Source organism: Hippoglossus stenolepis, chromosome 12 (genome assembly GCF_022539355.2).
Source record: "Hippoglossus stenolepis isolate QCI-W04-F060 chromosome 12, HSTE1.2, whole genome shotgun sequence".
NCBI lineage: Eukaryota > Metazoa > Chordata > Actinopteri > Pleuronectiformes > Pleuronectidae > Hippoglossus > Hippoglossus stenolepis.
The window spans coordinates 18,908,742-18,932,120 of NC_061494.1; the positions used below are offsets into that span (position 1 = coordinate 18,908,742).

The 23,379-nt window shown below is 43.4% G+C and overlaps 2 protein-coding genes across 4 annotated transcripts in view; both read right to left on the minus strand.

Annotated features, from left to right (window-relative positions):
• Positions 1-2,460, minus strand: part of sdccag8 (SHH signaling and ciliogenesis regulator sdccag8) — a 43,745-nt gene extending 41,285 nt beyond the window's left edge. For both annotated transcript variants that reach the window (XM_035172559.2, XM_047342342.1), the window contains exons 1-2: positions 2,002-2,460; positions 568-671 (exon numbers count right to left, since the gene is read on the minus strand). In XM_035172559.2, the coding sequence (XP_035028450.1) occupies positions 568-627 (60 nt within the window). In that variant the 5' untranslated portion in view covers positions 628-671; positions 2,002-2,460. The remainder of the gene's footprint in view (positions 1-567; positions 672-2,001) is intronic.
• Positions 2,461-6,650: 4,190 nt separating this feature from the next.
• Positions 6,651-19,009, minus strand: tnfaip3 (tumor necrosis factor, alpha-induced protein 3). Of its 2 annotated transcripts, none has more exons than XM_035172724.2 (9): positions 18,725-19,009; positions 16,569-16,983; positions 12,704-12,894; positions 12,354-12,495; positions 11,817-11,987; positions 11,379-11,559; positions 10,210-11,207; positions 9,876-10,081; positions 6,651-9,680 (listed from the first exon to the last, which is right to left on the minus strand). In XM_035172724.2, the coding sequence occupies exons 2-9, from the start codon at positions 16,873-16,875 to the stop codon at positions 9,405-9,407; spliced, it is 2,472 nt and encodes an 823-aa protein (XP_035028615.1). In that variant the 5' UTR covers positions 16,876-16,983; positions 18,725-19,009; the 3' UTR covers positions 6,651-9,404. The 2 variants fall into 2 exon arrangements, with proteins under 2 accessions (XP_035028615.1, XP_035028616.1); XM_035172725.2 differs by lacking the exon at positions 18,725-19,009 and adding an exon at positions 18,405-18,691.
• Between the last annotated feature and the right edge of the window lie 4,370 nt (positions 19,010-23,379).

Genomic DNA, 23,379 nt, shown 5'->3' on the forward strand with positions numbered 1-23,379 from the left:
CATGACCAGCATTAAACACAACACAAGGGTATTTGTTTCTTTAATTAAACTGTCTTTGTACATGATGTTTTCTAATTTGATATTAAAAGGAACTACAACCCCAAATCAGAAAAGGTGACTTTTTTTGGAATGTGTTGAGGCCTGAATGGCAGGAATGGATGTATATTTACAAATGAAATGAAGTTGACCAGACAAAACATGAAATATCTTATGATCATTCTGTCTGCAATGAAATACAACTCAAATTAAATTTAGAAATAGCTGCTGGCTTTTTTTATTTGCATTTTCCATACTGTCCCAACTTTTTCTGAGTTGGGGTTGTAATACAAGCAGGTGATCCTATTAAAAATTAACTCATTTAGAGCTTATGTTTATTAGATTATCAACACCTATTTAGGCAAGTTTACATTCCCTTTAAATCACTTTACAATGCAATGCTGAACATTTACTTAGTTGTTTACTTACCTCAACAGCTTCCAGTAGCTTTTCCTCATTAATCAAATCAGCACACAGTTGAAAGGGCTGCAAATATAAACACACAGACACATATATACATTGTGCACATACCTTGCAGAGTCTGACCTCAGCCTCTAGGAGCCGAATATAGTCTGATTGATTGTGAAGCATTCAGACTAAATCCTGAAAGGCACCGGACCGTCCCTCCTGTTGCACTGTCATTAGAAATTGCGAAACAGGAGTTCTCCATCAGGGTTCAGCGGTTCCCGAAAACTTACAAATTAGAATGAGAATAATAGAAGCGGTGCACGGGCAAAAATACTTGCCCGTCACCCAACCAATATTTAAGCCTTTTTTCGCTCAGCTTTAAAATAAAAGACTTGTATTTAATCACCCTATCAAATGAATATGAATAACAAGTAAACAAAACAGTATCTCAGACGATTACCGATACCAACCGAGCCAAAACGCTCTGCATCCTCCGCTGAAGTAAATGTTGTCGTCTTTCCATTATGCTCAACGTGCAGCTTATCAGGGAAGCGGAATATGAAAACTACTCTCCACCCGTCACCGTACTTTAACTGGTGCAGTGCCCGTTCCGAACATTACTGTTTGGAATGGGCTGTGTGCTTGATCTGCGGTAATAATGGTGACAGCTTTCTTTCTGAAACAGTAAAAGTGAACTGCAGTAACTGAGCAGCAGCAAGTGAAGACCTGCTGCTGGACAGAAACTGTGCGGCTGTTACAAAAAGAGCCGTTCACCTGTTTATTCAAAATTCAGTGAAGCTCGACTCAGTGTGCAGATCCCTGAACTGGAGAAAACTGCTGCTGCTACAGAACACTGGCTGCTGTCTGTTTCTTCAGTCTACTAATATTTAAATTATTGTGTGTCCAAATCCACTCTGCACTTCCTCGGGCCTGAACAACACAGCAATTGTGAAGCCAATACGATGAATAAAGATATGTGAGCCACAGAGAGACAGACATACATTTCAATTATTAGCAGAGAGAAGAAGGTCATGCATGGTGGGCCCAACAAATGTTTAGCCCCAAGGCCTCCTGGGAGTTTAATCCAGCCATGGATACTTTATAGCAACAGTTGTACTTTGCATACCATGAAAACTTTGAATGTCTGATGTTTCTCCAGTTTTACACAAACATATGCAGGGCATCTGATAAGAATAATAGCAATAGCTGTTGTTCTGCCTCACTGTCACTTTACTTGGTGCCCAGCTTTTAATAATATTTCTAAAGAAATGATAAGGAAATGTTAGCTGCTGTTTCATGAAGGTTTATTTGTCTACATGGAAATGAGCTGGTTCATTTCTACCAGGATGATTCTGACAGGAGAGTCAGCAACAGGTGGCAGTGACACTTTATCTTCTCAATAATAGCAAACACATAACACTTCAGCTCCAGGTATAACTGGCATATTCACTGTTTTAGTCACTGGCTCTAACACAACTAGGTGCATGTTATTTACCATTGAGCTTCTGTTCTGTGTGAAGTACCTGAAGTTACCTTATGTATCATATTCAAACTTACTTCTCAGTTGTTTCTGGTAGACAGTCGGCTGCTCCAGGTCATCCTCGTCTAAGTGGAACTGTTTCATTGCTGCATAAACTTTCCTTAATTCACGTTAATTCACCAACTAAACATGCTAAGCTAATCTCACACAGTAAGGGCTAGCTCAAATCGTAGCAGTGGAGGCACTTCCGGTGGCAACAGAAACTGCCTTTGATGTCCCCCTGAACGAAGACTGTCTTTGTTCAGGGGGCATCAGAGATAAAACTTAAAACATGATAAAACATGTCTTAAACTTTACAACATGTCCACCTCAAGGCCCGAGGGCCACTTCCGGCCCGTGGTACAATTATATCCGGCCCGCGATAAAATGTCATACGTCTATCCTAACTGTCCCGCATCGTGAACGATGAACTGAACGAATCAGTTTTCATATATGATGAACGTGAACGTTAATTTTTTTAAATCATCATCGTATCAGGCCATCATGTCAAATACCAGCAGGGGACGAGTGTGTGTGTGTGTGTGTGTGTGTGTGTGTGTGTGTGTGTGTGTGTGTCTGTGTGTGTGTGTGTGTGTGTGCCTTCACATGTGTGACCGAGCCCTGAGTCTGAGGGGAAATTAAATGATTAATCGTAAATAAAAAACGATCAGGAAATAGGACATTTGGTCAAATTGTGGAGATTTCACATTTGGACCTTGGTACTTTTTTTAATTCGTCCATGGCTGCTTTTTGATTGGAAAAACCTAAATACTAATGTGTCTTATTTATAAACAGCTAAAGTATCAAAAACTAAAAATTGTTTCTCTTTGTTATTGTGTTGCCATGTGAAACAGGTTTGACAGACACATGTCACCAGCTCCACCTTAAGAATATAAAGGGCATGGTGTCTCAGGAATGTTTCTTGGGAGTTTCTGTGCCGCCCAGTGGTCACAATTATCTCACTGCAGCTTGGAGACAAAGAATCAAAACACAAATAAATAGCTGACGTGTAATTATTTAAAACAACTTGGTCATTTGTATTCTTTGTATATTAGATTTGATAAAAGTGCTGGGGATCCCCATGAGGGAAGTACTGCTGCAACAGAGAATATTATGCTGACGATAAAAACATCTAGAGTTACTGTTGCAATAAAACTAGTTGCTGGATAAGAAAACTGCAGAAAGGAAAGAGCCGTGTAGCTACAGGGTCAAATATCACCTGATGCGCTGAACTCTGGCTTCTGTCACTTTCATTTCTCTTTTCATTTCATCACCTGTCACCACCAACACTCCCACATGCATGTTGCAGGATTGGACAGAATTATTTTGAAATCATAAATAGTCATTTGGTTGTGAAATTGTGGACATTTCACAAGAAGACATGAGAAACGAAAAAAGAAAAGAAACAAACTACAAGTATGAATGACTGACAATGAATGACTGACAATGAATAATATAATGTAACAGTTGTAATCATCTACGTTCATGTATATTAAAATATTCCATTCTTTTTTATGACATTTATATATTATCTGTGTGTTATATTGATAAATATTCCTTTATTTAGAAATACTATTACAACTGAGCAAATCTCTCTCCTGACGAAGGCCACAAGATGTGACTGAAAGTCTAGAAGGAATCTAGTAAGTGGACTTTGAGTTAATAAGTTAGATACTACCTGTACTTGTACTGCTCAATAATCATTCTTCATGCTAAACATGTCTTAATGACTTATCAACACATCCATACAGTTTTAAATTGGTTAATGTGTAATTATTAAATATTGTTACTGGCTTAATAACAATATTAAGCGATTCCTTAATTATTAATTTGTTAATTCTGTTAAACACAACTTATTGATATGATTATAAAAACGGACAATTATTGCAAGTACCTGAAATTTGCTCAGTCTAGATGATAAGGTTTGATCATATTTCATTTAGTGGAAAATGTTAATAGTCTAAGATCTGAGACACACTGTGTATATGGAGGCTATTAATTTCCACCTTAAGGTGAAAGTTCCCTGCAGAAATGTCACAGACTTAGTGTGTATTACTGTTCAGTGGAAGGTTTTATCTCACCTCTATGTTTGTTGCTGCTTGCAAATACGGCTAGAAATGGTAACCATGGATACACCCTCTTCCTATTGCACAACAACAGACTTCCTTTCCAATGACTCTCCCCAGTGCTTTTGATTTTTGCGACATTTAAGTTTTCAACAGACGTGAGTCAGACTTCAATGGGCTCATTCATAAATAGACACTGTGTTGAAATCCAGATTTGACATTTTCATTGGCAGTTTAAAGTGACGGCTCAAACAGACTCTGGGTCGTATGGATTTTTATCTCTCTGTGTAAATTTGAGTTTAATGTCTTTAAACTATTCCACAGACATTATGGTGAACGCTTTACTGTACAACTCACCACGTCACAGCATTGATAGAGATGACGTATTCCTCTCATCAAGGCTGCAGTACAAACCAAGCAAAGAATACCTAGAATACCACACCAGCCCCAACACTCCACATTTAAAAAAAAAAAGGTAAACGACTGAACTACCAGTGGGGGAAGTACATGAAGTCGTATACTCAGAAGTCAGAGGGAAACGTTTTTCTATTTACAGCACTACATTTATCTAACAACTGTTGCTACGGTACTTTGCTGATCGTGATCAGCAAAGTACTGATAACTGCTGATTTCAGATTAAATGAAGAAACACTACATAAAAAGTTCGCACAACTAATGATGTATAATATTTAACATTAACATGAGCCATTTTCCTGCATTATTACTTTTGATACTAAGCAGTGGCGGATCCAGGGATAAGGGGGGGGGGGCACTGGTACCATGCAGCTAAAATCGGATTGGCCCCTGAAGTGGGCCCCTGATATAGAAAAATCTGAAGTCCGCCACTGATATGAAGTACTGATACTTTTACTCTGAAATCATTTTGAACAGCAGACTTTTACTCAGAATAATTTTTCCACACTGTGGTTTCGATACTTACACCTTTCACTGTTGTAAAGTACAATATGAACAAAGGTGACTCCTGTTTAATTACTTAATCTTCTCATATTGAGCCTGTGTGCTGCTGCAGTCGTGTTCAACCTCAAATTACCACACACTGTGCCACACAGCCTATTTCTCAAGAATACGCCATTTATAATCTTTTGTTTAAATTAATAACAGCCATGGCCGCCCATATAAAGGTATATAGATCATGTGATCTTTCTACACGTCTGTTATTAAAATTACTGAGTAGATTAAAGATTTCTGGCTCAACTTTACCCCCTTCTCAGGTTGATGGTAATGGGATGTGAGAAGTGAGGAGGTCAAAACTCCACTCCAGGGTCAAAACGTTTCAACGGTTTGAAATCTTCAGTCCAAATTTCCTGACTTCAAACAAACTGAATTTAGAAAAGTGAGAATTAAATTAATGATATTTTTGTTTTAGGCCTGTGAAGAGTATTTTTTTTGCATCAGATTTATTACATTTGATATTTATTTAGTTTGATCTTGCAAAACAGTTTCCACCATGAATTTTTAAAAAAAAGCATTGTTAATGTTTTCATTCATAATGGTGATTTCCACCACATCTCCCATGCAGCTTTTAGATAATGCATCTTTTCTTGGACACACACTTCTGTATTTGTTATTTTAAAGAACAGCATTTCTTATAACTGTTAGATATCTGCGACCTTTTTAACCACAGATCTTTTGTGATGAAAATAGGTCACGTCAGTGAAGCTGTCACACGTCAAGCCAATCTGCGCTTGTCTGCAGAGGAGCAGTTGGGGTGTTTGGGGAGTGTTTGCAAACTGGGGTATTTCCAGGAAACCACATCAGCCTACCAATCTGACTGTGGTAGCTGCCCACGCACGCACAAACCTGCAGCCCCACGCATGTTAAATGTCACCTCTGCCCTGCCACATGTATTTATATTTATATATATAAAACCCCCTCCCACTGCATGATGCACTCCTCCTGAGTAAACTGGTTGAGGGTGGGGGTTCACATTTATTTTATTTTTAAAAACAGGACACTCTAATAAAAGCCTGGAAAGAACAGATTAGAGAGAAAAGAAAGCACCTAAGAAAAAACCTCTTTGAACTTTCTGTTGTGGAAATGTGAAACAATTAAAAAGTAAATACTAGGTAGAGAGAGAACAAAAGAAAAAAACCTGCTAACCCAGTTAAGCAGAGGAAAATGGTGCACGCTGCACATCTAAACCAGGCCTGTGATCTGTACCTGCTACACTGGTGATGAATTTGGTGCCAAAAGTGAGCGGCTGCTTTTCAGCAATAACCGATTTAGGCAATACACAGCACAGCAGAGAGGCAATGCTGTAATAAGAGTGCAATGTTGAAATCTGACAAAAAAAACACACACACACAAGCAAACTGTATGTGCAAGTGCTTGCCTGTGTGTGTCCCATATACACACAGGTTTGTGCAGGTATACTTTTTAAGACTTTCTTTCATTGTGGACAGCCCAATCAAAACCATATCCCTTAACTTAGCCTTGACCAAGTCATGCACTGTATGAACAGGTGAATGGTGCTGTACTGTCAAGACTAGAAACATACAGACCACCTTTACAAGGTCAGTGTTTGTATTGGACCGGGTCCTAAAGAGGTGACAAATGCAAGTACACACAAAACAACAGAGACAAGAACCACAGGAGACAGATTTCAGATTTCTTAATAAAAATAATTCATTTCAGGACGACATATAAATAATTATTGAATCACACAATACAGATATCTTGATATGAATAAATACTTAACAAATAAAATCAGGCTTTTTTTTCATACAATACCCTATTGAAAGGTCACACAAAGAAACTTCCACACCGTTTGCATGTTTTTGTTACACCTTCTGCTCTTACGTGGATGCTCCTCCTACTGTTGGAATGTCCCTAAGCGAGTCGGAGTACCATTCCTAAATGCCTCAGCAGCTTAGACAAGTCATGTGCAACTTACGTGATCATCTCCCAGTCGAGCTCGGCCAGAGCCCCGAAACCTTATTAAGGGGTACTGATGAGCCGACCACTAATTGGCCTTTAATTGATTAAGGTTTGTCTAGAGGTGATTAAAGCACACAGAGATCTACGTACAGGCTGTCAACACGTGGGCCGGCTTGACAGCTTTAGATACAGTTGAATGAAAAGGCAGACCGAGAGCCTGTTTGTCTACGCTTATCTAACTAGAGCCACAGATGGACATCTGCCTATTGCAGCTGAGTTCTTCAGCAGACATATGAGGGGAATAACTCTTCAACGTCACATTGCATTTGATTAACTTTTTATAGAAAGGTTATCTCTGTAGGTAAATATGTCTTCATATTTAGATAAAATAGACACGGAAAGATGGGGGACTTCAGCATAAGCAAGCTTGATAAGCTCTAATCTGTGGTTACACAGGACTGGAGATGTCTATCTGTGGCACTCTTATTAGTTCAGAATGGTCCAGGCTGGCCATTTTTAAGGAGGTAACAACAACTGTTTGGTGATTGATGGCACATGTTTTTTTTGTTTTTTTTTGGCAGAAACAAAACCAAATGTATCAAAATACAATTAAAAATTTCCAAAAACAAATTAAAAACAAAAAAAACAAACAGGAATGTCAGTTTTGCGTATTCCAGACGCACAAATGCGTGCACTATGTGTGTGTGTGTGTTGGAGATGAGGCATCGGGTTAGAGGGTCCTACAATGTGGACCAAGATCCATATTCACAAAAGCATTTAATAGGTGGGGGCACTGATCTAGGATCACTGATCAGGCCCCTCTGGTCCATATATTTTTTAATCACTACTTAAAGGCAAAACTTGTTGAGGATCAGCCCCAATACTGTGCTGTTGTAGCAGCAGCACAAAACACATTCAGATAAACAAGATTAGCCAAAGCAGGCGATGGGATTGCTCTCTGAAGTTTTAAACTTGTCGCCTTGGCCCATCCAGTGGAGCGGAGCCAGAGAGGGATGCATTCTGGGTTTGTTTACCGACACATCACCTCTGGCAGGGGTGGGGCGCATACAATCTCTCAGAGCTGTGTTTGCATGTGCAAATTGTGTGCGTGTGTGTTGGTAAGGTGAATAATCATCCAGACTGCACTGGTCATTGTGTTCTCAGTTGGCAATCCCCATTTACAAAGGACTGGAACCACAACATTTGCGTGTGTGGGTATGTGAGCGCATGTGTCTATTCTAGGTGCTCGAGTGGTCCGTAAACAGGAAAACAATGTCCAAGGCAACAGATCTGTTTTGGACATGAAGAGGGGGAAATAAGGAAGGGAAGCAGGAATAGAAAGAGAATGAGTCCTGTCTCCACTGTGTTCTCTGCCTTCTGTCCGCTGACGCCGCCAGCATGTTGGCTACAATGAGAGAGGCTTGTATTTCTGTACATGTAGCACCAGAACTAGCAGGGACCTGCCCTGTCTGTCTTGCACTGTTTGGACACATGATCTGTTCTTACTTTACATATCAAACAACTCACCATGATAACTTCATTTAACAGAGAAGTAACAATACTGAGGTCAATTGAACTCAAAATATAAACCAACACTGCTATTGATTGACTAATGGAAGAAAAATAATTCTTGAAAATTTTTACAATATTGATTGCAAGAGCCTTTTTTTTTGGCAAAACTACTGTGGAAGGACATAAATGGATGATTTTGGAGAAGTAAGCTAAACGGTGGTGACATGTTGTTTCATGTCTAGCACGTCACTTACTTTGCTTTTGCCCAGTTTGGCTCACTTCTGCTTACTACTTCCACAGCTTTGTTGCTGGGGTTCACCCAACTACTGCATCCGTCACTCTACAGAGCACATGCTAGACAGACAGGCAGACAGATACGCAGATGGGTGAAGACGGACAGACAGTCGGACAGACAGTCGGACAGACATAGGGGTATAAATCCTTGGCTGTGGTCTAGAAAGCAATGTCAGATGCTTCTTGTTATGTCGACATACAATCATTTTGTCCGGCACGACCTCTAAATACATATTGTACACAAGAATTGAGTCAGTTGCTTTGACATGTAGCCAAACCTCTCACCGTGTCGGTGCGCAGGGCACATCAGATGATAATAATTGCACAAAGAGGTATTCTGGAGGCCATGTCTACTGCGAACACACACACACGCACACGCACACACGCACACGCACGCGCACGCGCACGCACACGCACACGCACACACACACTCACACTCACACACACACACACACTCACACCCCCCCACGTACACACATTCTCTCTTCACATTCTACATGGGGGGTTTGATTTTCAGGCCATAAGGTTACTAGTTAGTCACTAGCTAGTTAGTTAGTTGGTTAGTTAGTATCAGAGGTGCATTGACTGGCATGGGGCGCCCAGAGCAGGGCAGCGGCTCTAGCGTGCTAGCAATGTGTGTCATCATCGTTGTTGCGTGCATGGGAATGTGGTCAGCCGCGGTAGATCTGTTTGAAGTGGTCGCACTCGTTGCAGTAGCCCTGTTTCTCTTGGTTGGCGTAGTGGTCGCAGCCCTGCGTCCGACACCGCTGCTTGGACTTTTCCTTGGGCGCCTGCGCCCGCCTGCCCACCTCTCTGCCCTGGCCTCGTGTGTGGCACTCTGGGCAAAGGTCTGTGCAACCCGGGGACACGTTACTGCAGCCACTCCGCCGGCACTGAGTCTGGGTCTGGGATTGCTGCGAAGATCTGGGTTTAACTGCTCGGTCACGCTTTTTGTACAAAGACAAAGAGGAGGGAGCAAAGAGAAAGAGATGAGGGGTCAGTTGGCATCTGTGGATCAGCTGGAAATTGCAAAAGTTGAGAAAATAGGAGAGAATCACAGAAAACGACAGAAGCAAATAACAGAAAAAGATTAAGAAGAGTAGATCAAGAGAGACAGCAGGGCTGTGTGGATGATCCCCTACCATGACTAAAGGAGGCGAGTGTGGTGTGCGATGTGCCACTTGGTTGAGCCGTGTGCTTTGCTCTTTGACGTAGCACTTGTCGCAGTAGCCCTCCAGCATTGTCTTGCCAACCGCACCACACCCAGGCCCACGACACCTGGTGGCATTCTGGAAGCCTGCCTCCAAACCATGCCGGCTCTGGGCCGGGGCAGCGGGAGGTGTCATGTCTGAAACAGAGAGTGGCCCACATAAGCAAAGGAGAAATCCAATCGAAAATTACATAAACAAATTGGCAGACTTTCATAAACAATACACTTTATTTTCTGAAAACCCTTAACTTGATTTCAGGACTTACGGTGGTTGGTCTGATAGTCTACGTAGCAAATAGTGCAGAAACCCAACTTCTCTGGCGTCCCAAAGAACTGGCAACCAGATCTTTTACAAGGCCGTGCGAGAGGGGCCTGCCAGGCTGAGGTGTGTCCTGGTGTTATGGTGAGGCACGGCCGCTCAGCGTCCCTGGCCTGGCTCCAAGCTGAAGACGAGGCCTCAGTTCTGGGGTTGCTCTGCTGAGGCTCTCCCCTCTCTGGAGCCTGCTGTCTCTGCATGCAGGGTGGACACAGGCCATTGAATATCCTGAACGCCTCCTGTCTACACATGCTGCAGCGCTCTGTCTCTGTCTCAGAGCCCCCCCACTGGGTCCAGCCGGAGCCCTGGGCTGGGTGGGGAACTGTAGGCCCCCCATTGGGGCCTGGGAGTCCTGTGGCAGCAGTTCCAGCTCCAGGGGCTCCTTGGCTCTGCCTGGAGTTGAAGCAGCGCTCACAAAGTCCATCATGCTCTACGCTAAGAGTGAAGAGGCAGCCGGGTGTCTTGCACTTCATGGCATGAGTTTCACTGTACAGGCTGAGGCTGGGGGCGGTAGGTGGTGCTGAGCGGGGGCTAGAGATCACCACCCCTCTTCCAGACGAGGAGGACGGAGGGCTGCTGCTTCGAGCTCCTCTAGAGTTCACCTCGGTCTCTGATCCCACCATCACACCAACCCCACCTTGTACCCCTCCTCCCTTGGCCTGTATCACCCCTTCTATCCTCGCTCCTCCACCGGTGGTGACCTGTCGCTTCTCAAAGCATTCGTGGCAATGAGGCTGCGTGTCAACAGAGACGTAGAAGGTGCATCGTGGTGTGGCACAGCGGATTTCGATGAGGGAGAGCTGGGAGACGGAAAAGGGTGGTGGGCGCTGTGGCTGGGCAGCCCATGCCTGCTCCTTGTCCTCCTGCCAGCGCTGGTACTCGTGGTTGACGAGCTGCAGGTAGTCCTCCATCAGGTTCATGTCTTCAGGAAGATTGCCCTCGTCCAGCCTTCGGACAGAGACATACAAAGTGGTTCTTTATTATTATTATCACATAAATATATTAACAATATAAAGCTCTTGAAGCTTTTGACATTATGGCCTACATCTGGGACATTATTCTCTTGCTTTTTCTCTTCCATTGGTCAATTCATAGGCAGAGTTTACAGGCTTTACGTACCTTGCAGCGTTGATGATCCGTAAAACATCGTAGCCCAAGCCTATGACAGGGATCTCTATCAGGAACAGGTAGTCTTTGAGAAGCCTCTCTTTCTGCTGCTGCTCTTTCTCCATCAGGAAGTGAACCTTCAGCTCCTCGAAGTCCCCCCGTCCTGGGTTGATCAGTGGCACAGCACGGATCTCTGGGAAATACAGACCAAGACATGGCATTGAAATAAAAGTATGAGCAAACCTCATAACAAGGCTCTGTCTTTTTTTCCATTTGTCAGGTCAGCTACATAACACCAGTTTCCCCCTTTTCCACCCATTAACATCTGTTTTTTGTCTGCAATGGGAATGGACACAATCAGCACTCACTCCTGGGCCACATTGCTCCGCAGTGACGGAAGCAGGACACCTGGGTGAGCGCGCTAGTGAAAGAGGCATTAGTGCTTCCTACCTGGACCACTGTCTTTGATGGTGATGAGGGGTGCAAAGTGCTGGGAGTCATAGCCAAGCACTATTGGGTATTTGTAGCACTCTGTGGGTGGCCAGTGCAGCGGCAGATAAATCCCACCCACATTCAGAGGAGAGATGGAGGAGCCAGATTTCATACTTCTGACCACCTGGTCTGTTGGAAGAACAGAGATTGAAGTTATTTAAAGAAAGTCCAAGAACAACTTGTGTGTAATGCACATTTCATCGGATGTGTTTTCTGCATGTTCATTAACGAAATCAAACTTTAGAGGGTAAATACTTAATATAACTGAATATTCATCCTCCTTATATTTACTTTTCAACCACAATATCTACTCTACATCTGCACACCAGAGTTGATGGGAGGTGATGCAGTGGAATCAAACAACATGAAAACTACAAAACAAATAATAGAAAAATTGTTGTTGAGTAGATCCTGTCTCTATTCTACATACAGGACCAGTGAGTCTTCAATGGCCAACAAGGAGCTATATACATAGAGAAGGTAGAAGGTGACTACCTGCAATGACGATGATGGGTCTGCGGAGAATGTTCGAGAGGACGAAGATGTGAATGTCCTCCAGAGAGTCAAACTGGAGGCCGTTGCTACTGGAGATGGGAGACGCCATCTTCACAATCTTTTCCCACTCGTCCTCCCAGTTCTGGGACGGTGCACACACATAAACGCACAAAAACTTAGGATACAAACTTGTACATACCTATGGAAGGATTTTACTCACATTTGTTTCATTACACAAGATACTTTCTTGAAAATAAAAGGAAATTTGTATGGGTACAAAATATATTTGCAGGTAATGATGCAAAGTAATGGAAAAGGCTTTTAACATGGAAGTTGTATAGTCTTCATACCATGGTGGTGTATCGGAGTCCGGTCTGGGTGAACTCCTGGGACTGGAGCAGCTCTGCCTGGAAGCGAGCTCTAAAGCCACCAGTGTCCGTCTCCTTCAAAACGCCATGGAGGGCTTTCCGAAGAACAAGGTCTGTGTCCTGAACGCCCAGCATGTACTGAGAGGCCGCGTGGAGCAAACAGTTCCCATCTCCTGTACACACAAAGGAGGAACACATACAATATTAGCACAACGAGTAGTTAGTTTTGTACATACACGCAAACTTCTACAGTTGTGTAGCAGAACATGCATGTGAATGTGCAAATTTAATAGGTGCACAGCATACACAACAGACAATTGCAGTGTGCGCACACAAACACACAAGTGTAACAAAAGCAGGGGGATTTCCAGGCTGTTGGGCTGGTTGTCACACTATCTGGCATCTAGACTATTATATGACCCTCACATGTCTGAAAGTATGCACACACACAAAGCTCAACTTCTACCAAGCTGGCCTGAGAAATGTGGCCCTTAATTCAAAAACATTATTGAAATATGAAATGTCACTCCTTTAATATCCCTAATCTGCCTGGAGAATCTCCATAAATAGTGTTGTCTGGTCTCATGTCAAAGAAAAGTACCTCTTCTACATTCTACAAACCGTCCAGAGAGATAAAGAGTTGGTTTCTCAAAAGGCATTTGTGCGTAGGATAGGGTTATAGCGTGAGAGAGCATGAGTGACTAAAACCCCTGGAATTTCTTTATTCTCCTATGGCCGCTCCGGGTCTTTTTCTAGTTGAGAAACAGGAGAGCCCATGTTTGTCAATGTGTGCAGCGCTGAAAGAAAAAAAAAAACCTGCTGCACACTAACACAGGAATTTCCCTGTGCTAAGTTCTGCCTTTGTGTGTGTGTCCCCCCCCCCCATGATCCCGATGCATCAGAGCTACTCAGATGGTCCTGGACTTTCCACAGGGGTGTGGCTTGGACAGGATGGAATGTTATCTTTTTAACTACGGCTATCAACACCCAATGAAAGCTGCGATTACGGAGCATTGAGATAACGCATGCAAAAAGTCTACAGTAATATGCACTCATGTGCAAAACGTTCTCTTTATGATCTGCTGTTTCGTTCGCTGATGTTTACCCGGCAACGGTTCACATGCACCTAATGCAAACAGACCTTGCAGACCAAGATAACCCTAATCTAAGAGTTGTTCATGTTACAAGAAAGAACATTCGTTATAACTTATATTAACAAGAATTCTAAGTAATGGTTGATGTCGTGACATTCACCAAACTGTGATTTCATCCCTCAGAATAACATCACCTGTGCTGCAAGGTGACCGTGATGTGATACACAGTTGTCATTCAGGAAATCCCACTGTACTTTGAGAAAAATAACACATGCACTTCTATTTAAGACCAGCTAGCTCTTGTTGCATTTCGGCACACTTGCATCACTCTCAACAAAAAATATATTATATGCACGGCACTCTGGTGAGAAAAGGCAACACACACACACACACACACACACACACACACACACACACACACACACACACACACACACACACACACACACACACACACACACACACACACACACACACACACACACACACACAAAGAAATAGGAACTAACACGCATGTGCAATCAGTTCCCTTTTGTGCACAAAAACACACTTTTGACCCTGAATTAAGCTGCCTGACGACTGAGGATGAAAGATGGTGTGCTGGTCCCATCAGTCTAAATATAGACGCTTCCTCTGTGGCAAGCTGGGACACTTCCTGAAAACACTAGCATAGGACCAGACTTAATCCTCATCCGTTTGCCATCCAGGTGATGGAAGTTAGCAATGTTGTTTGTATTCCACGCTTTGTCTGAAAGCTGCGTATTAAAACAAGTCCTGGCCAAGACTAGCTTTGCTACTGCTCTGGAAAGAACCCGAGTGCATCTGGCCAAACAATCTGGATTCTACATGACCTGAAACATGAACTGGAGACAGTGTGTCCTCTCTGCGACTACAGTGTTGTAGACTCAGTGTATTGTAGCTGAACAACTCACTGCGTGTTGGGAACACATGACAGACATGGGATGCTGCTTGGGAAAAACCCTCACATGCATCTTCAACACAGATGACACACTGAATTTGAATTATGCATTTCTTCAGTGCGTGGAAAAGTTGAATGAAGCCAGAAAAAGGATGTGACCCAGTTACTTTTTCCAGGGAGAGAGTGTCTTAAAGAGGACGTCAGATTTTGGAAATGGATTGAAAAGCTGTTTTAATAATATTCATTCACGTAGATGAAGAGTTGAGGAAAAGATTTTGTGCTTAAGGTGGAATTTGTGTCCCAGATGACGTGTTAAGACTCGAAGCTTGATTAATATGACCTACAATCGCTGGACGTTCATGGATGGACTTCTGTTCTCTCACGTTCTGTGTGTGTGTGTGTGTGTGTGCTGAGAGCCAGTGACTCAGCAGCAGTCAGTCCTTTGTGTGTGTGTGTGTGTGTGTGTGTGTGTGTGTGTGTTATCCGTCCTATGCTCAAAGTCACGTCTGGGTCCTTCAGAGTTAGACAGTCCAGCTCTAAATTCTGTCTCATCTTTGTGACATCATCTCTGCGGGCCATGAAATTCCATCCAGGTTACTGGAAGCAGAAGTCAAAAGAGTTTGTGACCAGTTCAGGGGTCTTTTCTGAAGAGGAACCATGCTGAGAGTTACAGTAACTCCTACAGAAATGACTAACTTCAGAATCGGCAGGGCCCCTCGTTTCACTCTTTATGAAAGACATACATCAGGACATAGCACAAACCAGTTCCTCATCCATCCGGTTACTGTTGCTAATTACAGGATGTGATTGATGCAGGAATGTCTAACTGCTGAGTGTCAATCGCTTCTAATGAGAAAGAAAGATACTTTGGAAACTCACAGGTTTAAAACAAACTTAACACCACTTGATTTCTGCTTTCTTCTTCTGCTACGGCTGACGTTTCCCTTCAAACAACTGTTTTTTTCCGCTCGTCTAAAAAAGGACCCGAGTCTGATGTGCACACCACATGTGTTTAAACTCTTGCCATGTAGATGGCAGGAGACAATGAGACACAGTTGGATTTGGCCACATTGGATTTGACGAAGGCTTCTGGGCTGTGACACATCTCAGAGTCACAAAGGCAGCGACATAAACCTACATCAGTCTGGCAGGTAAAATGACTTGAGATGTTTTCAGATCCTCTGACATTCACACCTACACAGAACAAAGGTTGTAAAAATGAAAAACGGTGGAAAGAGCTGAGCCCGAAACATCCTTAACAGTAAATAATAGTCCCACGTGTGACGCCAGAGAATTTCCGAGTACAGAGCAGTATGATCAGAAGCAGTCAAGCCTGTGTCTAAATGTTTGCCCACTCTGGGATGTTCCCATGTTGCAACAGCCACGAAACAGAAAACATGACTTGGCAAAGGCCAAGACCTCAAACGCTCAGCTCAGTGAAATGAAAAGGGGGCTAAATGAATGTATGTGAAATGGAACCTGTGTTACTCGCTGGTTGTCACTTACGGTAACCCTGCCCGTGAGTAATAACATCTGAGAAGTTACAGAGCACATCTCCGCTGTTATAGAAAGTGAAACAAAACAACAAAAAAAAGACGTCTCCCCTGGGCAGATCACCATACTTGGTGAAATCAAGGAATTTAAGTTTGACATCAGCTCTGTGACCGGCTGTTGAATCTGTTGATGCCACCAGAGACAAACCACAAATCCCAAAACCTCACTTAAGTGCTCACAAACTTCCTGGAGTTTCACAACCAAGTAAGAAAACCAAAGAAATCTGGTTTACTGGAGACTTCAGACACCAGCTAACTAATCAGTAAAAAATCGTTCTTACCATTGGTGCGTAAGGGCACCATCTTCTTCACCTCCCGACACCAGTTGAGCTTCTTCTCCTGCTCCAGAGAGGCCTGCATGGCTCGGTCCAGGATGGCAGCCTGCACCACCTCCCTGAAGGCCTGCGGGAAGTGGTTCATGGCGATCATCTCCAGAGTGTACCTGTGCATGCCCCGCAGGTGGTGCATCAGGCCGCCGCTGGCCGCCGGCTTCACCACGTCGTTGGGCACTCGCTGACGGATCTTCACCGCCTTCAGCAGGTTGGAGACAAACAGGAATTTGGGGAGGAAGTTCTGACCCTGCGACATGGCGGATGGGTGGCCCGGTGGATGGAAGGAGGGGGACGAAGAGGAACGAGGAACAAGGAGAAGGAGGAGGAGGTGGCGCCAACCGCCGATGGCCGCACAACGTGGAAACTGGATGGAGAGAAGGGGAGAAGGGGATATTTTATTTCAAAGTAGTGTACAGTAGAAAAGAACAGAGACGACTGGTGGGAAATTTTCAGCGGAGAGTCCCCGTCCTTATTAATTGAGACTCAAGACACAACTTAATTTACAGTTTGTCCGGGAAATCACCCAACGCACAGGATCATCCCACTGCGGAGGCTGCCGGGGAAGCTGGTGGGCCAAACACAATAAAGTACACAAAGAACCCTTTTCATCCTTGTTAGTTCTTTTAATTCTCTCTTTCGTCTTGACGGGGTTTGAGAGTTTCCCTGTGTCCCACTGAGCTCAAAGTCCTCGAACAACAAAGCTGGTGTTTTCCAGACTTCAACCCGAGGCCACCCAGGGCTTCCCAGGCTGCGATAAAGGTCACACCGACGGCCCCAAGGCCTCCTCCCTTTGCCCGCTCCTTCCTCTAGAAGGCAAAACTGTCTGGATTCAGTGTTTGTTAGAAATATAAGACAAGGCTTGTTTGATCAATATTGATGTCTGTGCCGTAGCTAATACAAAAACAATACTGGTCTCGATAACATTCTTTGAGGAGGATAGAAGTTTATTTTTTTAGCATCTAAAATAAAATCCTGTTCTATCCCATCTGAAAATATGTAACGCCTTCCAATTGACCGCTGTTTGAATGTTTTCTTTACACAAGCAGCTATTACATAACTTCAAACTCAAATATAAAGTTTCCTGGTTTGAGTTGTGAAGTTCAGATTGAACAATGAACTCCAAAGACAAAGAATATAATGTGTAACTTAACAATTTCAATACTTTGCACCCTACAGTAACCTTTCTTCTGGATGGCACTTAAGGGTATGAAGGTTCAGTGCCACTCCTTTTTTAAAAAAGGGCACATTTCACCCAAAACGAAGAGCCAGTCAGCACATTGACAGCTCACAGGAAGCAGAAAGTGATGGTCAGCATGCAGGCCTGGAGTTTTGCTGACTTTCTTCTTCTTTGACTTGCAGTAACATCCTCTCTGCATACATTTATACCTGGATACTTGTCTTCCTGTGGCCTCTGAGCCTTTTACAACCCAAACAGCAGCAGCGGCAGGTGCAACAGCAGACTTAGGCCAACAAGCTCCAGGGCTCCTCGGTCACATGAGGGACCGAAACACCTGGAGGAGCCACTGAAGGCCCCTGGTTTGGTTGGAAGTGCCACCGGAGGAGTTTAGATGGTGGTGGCTGCACACGCACACGCACACACACACACACACACACACACACACACACACACACACACACACACACACACACACACACACACACACACACACACACACACACACACACACACACACACACACACACACACACACACACACACACACACACACACACACACACACAATAACAGCGCACGTCCAGTTACGTAACTCCAATGACAACTACCTCCGAGACAATGTGGCGACGAAGCGCGTCTCGCACCGCGGGGACCGACACGGCGGCGTCGTTACCCGACGCTGCACTCGGCTGTCGGGGGGTGGTGGTGGTGGGGGGGCCGATCCGCCGGAGGGTGACGTCTTTGTAAACAATGGCTGTCGTGAAGGGAGGCTCCGAGCTTCCTCCACGTCCCCCGGCCACACGTTACATTCAAGGCCCCGGACGACGTTGGCAGCCGCCGAGTCTCAGCCTCCGTGTTTTCACGGTGTCCACATGTGGAGGAGAGAGAGGGGGGGGTGGGAGGGGAGGAGGGAGGACGGCCGCCTTACCTGTGTAATATGTCGGGGTAATAACAAAGCCCTCCCGGATGCTCGGGCTAGTCCTCCACTTCACTCTGCCTCACCGCTGCGGTCCACGGCGCCATTCAACCCGCTCGTCCCCTCGGTACCAGCTCGAGCCCGGAGCCCTCGCAGGTTGCGAAGCGTTTCAGAGCAGCACGCATGTCCGCCACCGATAGTTTTTCTTTTTTAAGCAAACAATCATAAGGGGATTTCCACACGGGGACTTTCCGTCCACCCATTTCCCCCCCCCTCTCTCTCGCTCTCGCGCACTCTCTCTCTCTCTCTCTCGATCTCTCTCTCTCTCTATCTCTCAATTTTTTCTATTCAATTCAAAGGAGCTTTATTGGCATGGGAAACAGACGTTGACATTGCCAAAGCAAGTGTAGAAACAACAGACATGTACTTGACTGTGCTGTGAGAAATATATACATATAAGTTAAAAAATAGCTTAAAACAAAATAGAAAAATGTGGATTTTCTGTTTGAAATACACAACTGTAAATACAAGTAAGTTAGAGCTATATAAACTTAAACACTTGCTGTAAATGAATGTATTTACAGCAAGTGTGTCTATGTACAGATATCAGCACAGTGCAAATGGTCAGAGAACACACAGGTGATTGACAGTCATTGATGCACTCCTCTGGTCACAACAGCTATTGTGCTGCTGTGTTTGCACATTGCTAAAATAGTTTTCTTTTTGTTTTTCTTATAATTTGGTTTAATCTAATTGGGGTTTTGTTGCTTTGTTGAAGTTACCTGTGGTGCTGATGTTTAGGCCGAGGTACATATAGGTTTTTGTTTGTTCTAGAGCAATAGTATATATAAACAATTTGTATTTTTGGTGTTGGAGGTTGGGTCTTTTTTGGAATATCATAATTCTCTCTCTCTCTCTCTCTCCCTCTGTGTGTCAGAACCGGTGTAGTTGCAGCCCCCCGCCGCCAGGGGGGTGTCTTCTAACCGTCTGAGCATTTCCCACCTGCTGTGCACAAAGCAGCGTCACAGACAGGTCGCGTCATCCTCTGTTTCATGATTCAGAAACAAACCATCATCCTGCAGCAGGCATCATCTCCGAGGGGATAAAAACCCACTCAACCCAGAAACACTCCGTCTTTAGCAGAGTCTGACTGTGCTTCAGGGTGACTGAGTTCATGATGGTGTGTTTTCACTGTGGGGAAATTCTCCTGTCAAACCCACTTTCTGGTGTCTGGCTCAAGGGCACCTCAGAAGCAGATGTGGACTCTGTTGCAAAGCTGGATGCAGAGGTGCAAGATTCCTTTATCTGCTTCTCACTCTCTTATTTCTAATTATTTCCCCAAGTTATTTTAGTGTATAAAATTATTTGATTTACGTTTCACTGGTGAAACATGTCAGACAACCTGTAGAACAAAAGATTCCACCTGTGAAGCAATTTACTTCAGGCGATTGATAAGCAATAGATGCAGCTAATAATAAATAAAGATAATGATAGAATAAAGTTAAGGTAGTAAAAGATATATCAATATATAAAAAGGCAGTATAACAACCATGAAAAATATCAAAGTACTTCATAAAATAATTTAGACTTGGATAGTAAAAGGCCAATAACATGAAATGTTTTGTAAAATAAAATTACAAATGATAAATGTTGAAAAAGTAACTACAAATAATAAACCATAAAATTACAAAATGCCAAAAACCAGATTAAATAGGTGTGTAAAAATATCAAATTTCCCTCAAAGGCTTTTCCAGCGACTCAGAGCGTGAGAGACTTTTTTTTTTTACTGTCAAACCAGAAAACTCTCCTGGAAAAGTGCATTCATTCTCCTAAATAACACTCAAACCTTCAGGTTTCCATAGCTCATGGAAACGTACCTGAACAGCCCACATAGAAATCTCAGACTTTTGGTCACATTCTGTTTCGCGTATGATGCAATTCAGTGATTTTTCTTTGTTTAAGTTCACACTACTATTAAAGACAAAATGCACAACATCCAACATCCATTTCATGTGTCAAGTCCCAAATGCCCTTGTGGCCCTCGATGGTTATCATGGTGTGTTATCAGTGACACTGTAGTGTGTTAACGTGTCCCAGCGGTTTTCTGTGGTCTACCAGCATAGAGGCTGTTTCTGTGTCAACTGTCATGTCTGACATGTGACTGCTGTTGCATGACAGGTGTTACATTTAGCTGGAAAGAACATTAAGGTCAGGGATAAGAAGTTGGTTAGTTCACAATGAATGGAAGTCAATGCAAAGTCCTAATAAGGATATCTGTACAAACCCAGTGCCTGAGTTGTGGTCTTCAAACTGCCTGATCAACAGTTTAAAACCCCAAAGTTATTCAGCTCACAGTGAGTTAATGTTCCCATCAGGAAACGAAGAATGAAGAACTTCAGTAATTGTTAATTAACACAGGAAATCTGTCCTCTATAGTTTTTCCGAACAGATTAATCAGTCAATCGATTTGTCTTTTCTTTGATAAGAATGTTACTTTCACACAGACAAAAACAATAATCCTCCACATAATCTTTTCAAACTAAACTTAAACGGTAATTTGTTTACCAAGAATCTATCTTTCCATTCAAGAAAATCGTACGAAACCCACTGACCTGGTTCACTCTGAGCTTCTATTTTCTAAGAATCCTCATAAGGTGTTAGTTTCCGACCTGCTCATGTGAAGAACAGAAAACGATAATCACCTGACGGCTGGATTCATGAGGGAAGAGATCACTCAGTCACTTTTACCTTTCAAAGTTCGAAACAGGAACAAGGCCCTCGACCTACAGTTGACTTTTAGACTTTTAGCATATACTATCACATGTACAGTTTTCACATATGCCATCATGACTCATCATTCGATAAGATCTCGTGACTTCTTTGCATTCACTCTTCGCACATTGTTAACTACTGATGAGGCTGTTATTAAAGAGGCTGATGATTTAACCGTGCAAACTTGCTACCTGCTCCTCACAGGATCACATGCTGCTGACTCACAGGTCGGGATGGTCAGTTCGAGCTGGTTGTGGAAGCGATGAAAGTAAAACACCGCAGCCACACACGGGAAAACCCAGAACTAATTTATTCACTCGCTTCATTGTTCCAAATCAGCAGGTGGTTAAACATGAGCAGCGGTGGTTTGCTGTTCGAATCTTTCACAACATTACTGCACATGTGAAGGACACACACAAGGCAAAGAATATCACCTGCCCTCATTACAGGCCCTTTATCTGACCTACACCCCACACTACAGCCGTCTGGCCTGTCTGACTGACACTGTGAATGTCCTTATGAACTCTGAACACATTTAAAAGCAGTTGGATAGATTAAATAGTTCTAAGTTTCCCTGTAACACAGTAGAACAGCCCCTGACAAGCCAATCTGACTCATCTGTTTTATTTGTAACTGTGGCGCAAGATTCTTATTTTTTAAAATCGATGTAACAAAGTACATTTACTGTTTTATTCATACCACACATAATAGGAGAAAACACACGTGTAGATGTATACGTCTCAACTCACTAACACAACCTGTCTACTTGTATGTTTAATGTTAACCAGCCTCCGTCATGTTGATGTTATTTGTCCGTTTATTATCTAGAAAGGAAAGCTGAGGTTACGGCCAAGTTGTTTGGAAACTTGTTGAAACACGAGTTGAGGAAGAAATACAATAAAAAGTGACATCAGCGTGTTTCCTGAGTAGTAGTGGTGGGCTTTACTCAGAAAAGTGGCAGTGACCTTGTGACTCAGTTAGTGTGAATATGACACATGTCTTGGCTTGAATCTAGAACGGGATGGTTGTCACTCGTCGTCCTCTATCCTCCTCAAGTCTTTTTCTCTACATATAGTGTACTCTACAAAAGTGTGTGAGCTCTATTAACAGTATCTCACGTTGACAGCACTTTCTCCTCCTTTGATAAAAAAAACAAACAAACACATGGGACAATTGGAGTTCATGGTTTTCTACTGGTAACCCAGGTACTTAACATTCACGTACAGGCCTCAGAATACATAACCTCCCGACTCATCCGTCTCTCGTGTTCTGACGGTGTGGCCAGTCCCTCGGAGTGACTTCTGAACCCAGCTCGTTCCGCCAGAGCCCCAAAAGCCTTGGGGCCGCGTCCCGATATGAGGTGGCAGAACAGTGGGGAGAACCCTGAAGAGAACTGTTGAGGGGAACATCTCAATGTTCTTCGAGCTCTTCTTCTCAGTGGAAAGCACCTCGGAGGCGGATCGAAACCAACCCCCACTGACAGTCACTTGACACAGCTCTGTGTAGGGGTGAGGGCTGACTCTAACTTTACATTGTTCAATCAACAGGTTTGTCTTTACCCGGGGGTCAAAGGTGTAGTTGACCTGGAGAGAGGAGGGTGGGTTAAGGCTCTGGAGCACCAGACGCCAGTGTACTACCAGTCAAGCCTGAACCCTAGTGGCATTCATGTGGAAGTACACCCACAAACCACATTTACTCAAGTATTGTGTGTAAGTGGAATTTTAAGGTATATTTTTCAACGTTTTCTGTCATTTTCTGCTTCTATTTTACAAATGAAGACGGAAATATTGAACTTCTTACTTCACTACATTTATTTAATAACTTTTGTTACTTTTCTGATTCAGATTAATAATGTATAGAAATAATCAACAGAGGAATTCTGATCTTTTCTAGAT

Coding starts and splice junctions, on each gene's coding strand:
- tnfaip3 (XM_035172724.2), bottom strand. CDS start 16,875: ATGTCGCAGGGTCAGAACTTCCTCCCCAAATTCCTGTTTGTCTCCAAC. Junction 12,895..16,568: donor GGTGCCCTTACGCACCAATG/GTAAGAACGATT, acceptor TTGTGTGTACAG/GAGATGGGAACTGTTTGCTC. Junction 12,496..12,703: donor GACTCCGATACACCACCATG/GTATGAAGACTA, acceptor GCACCGTCCCAG/AACTGGGAGGACGAGTGGGA.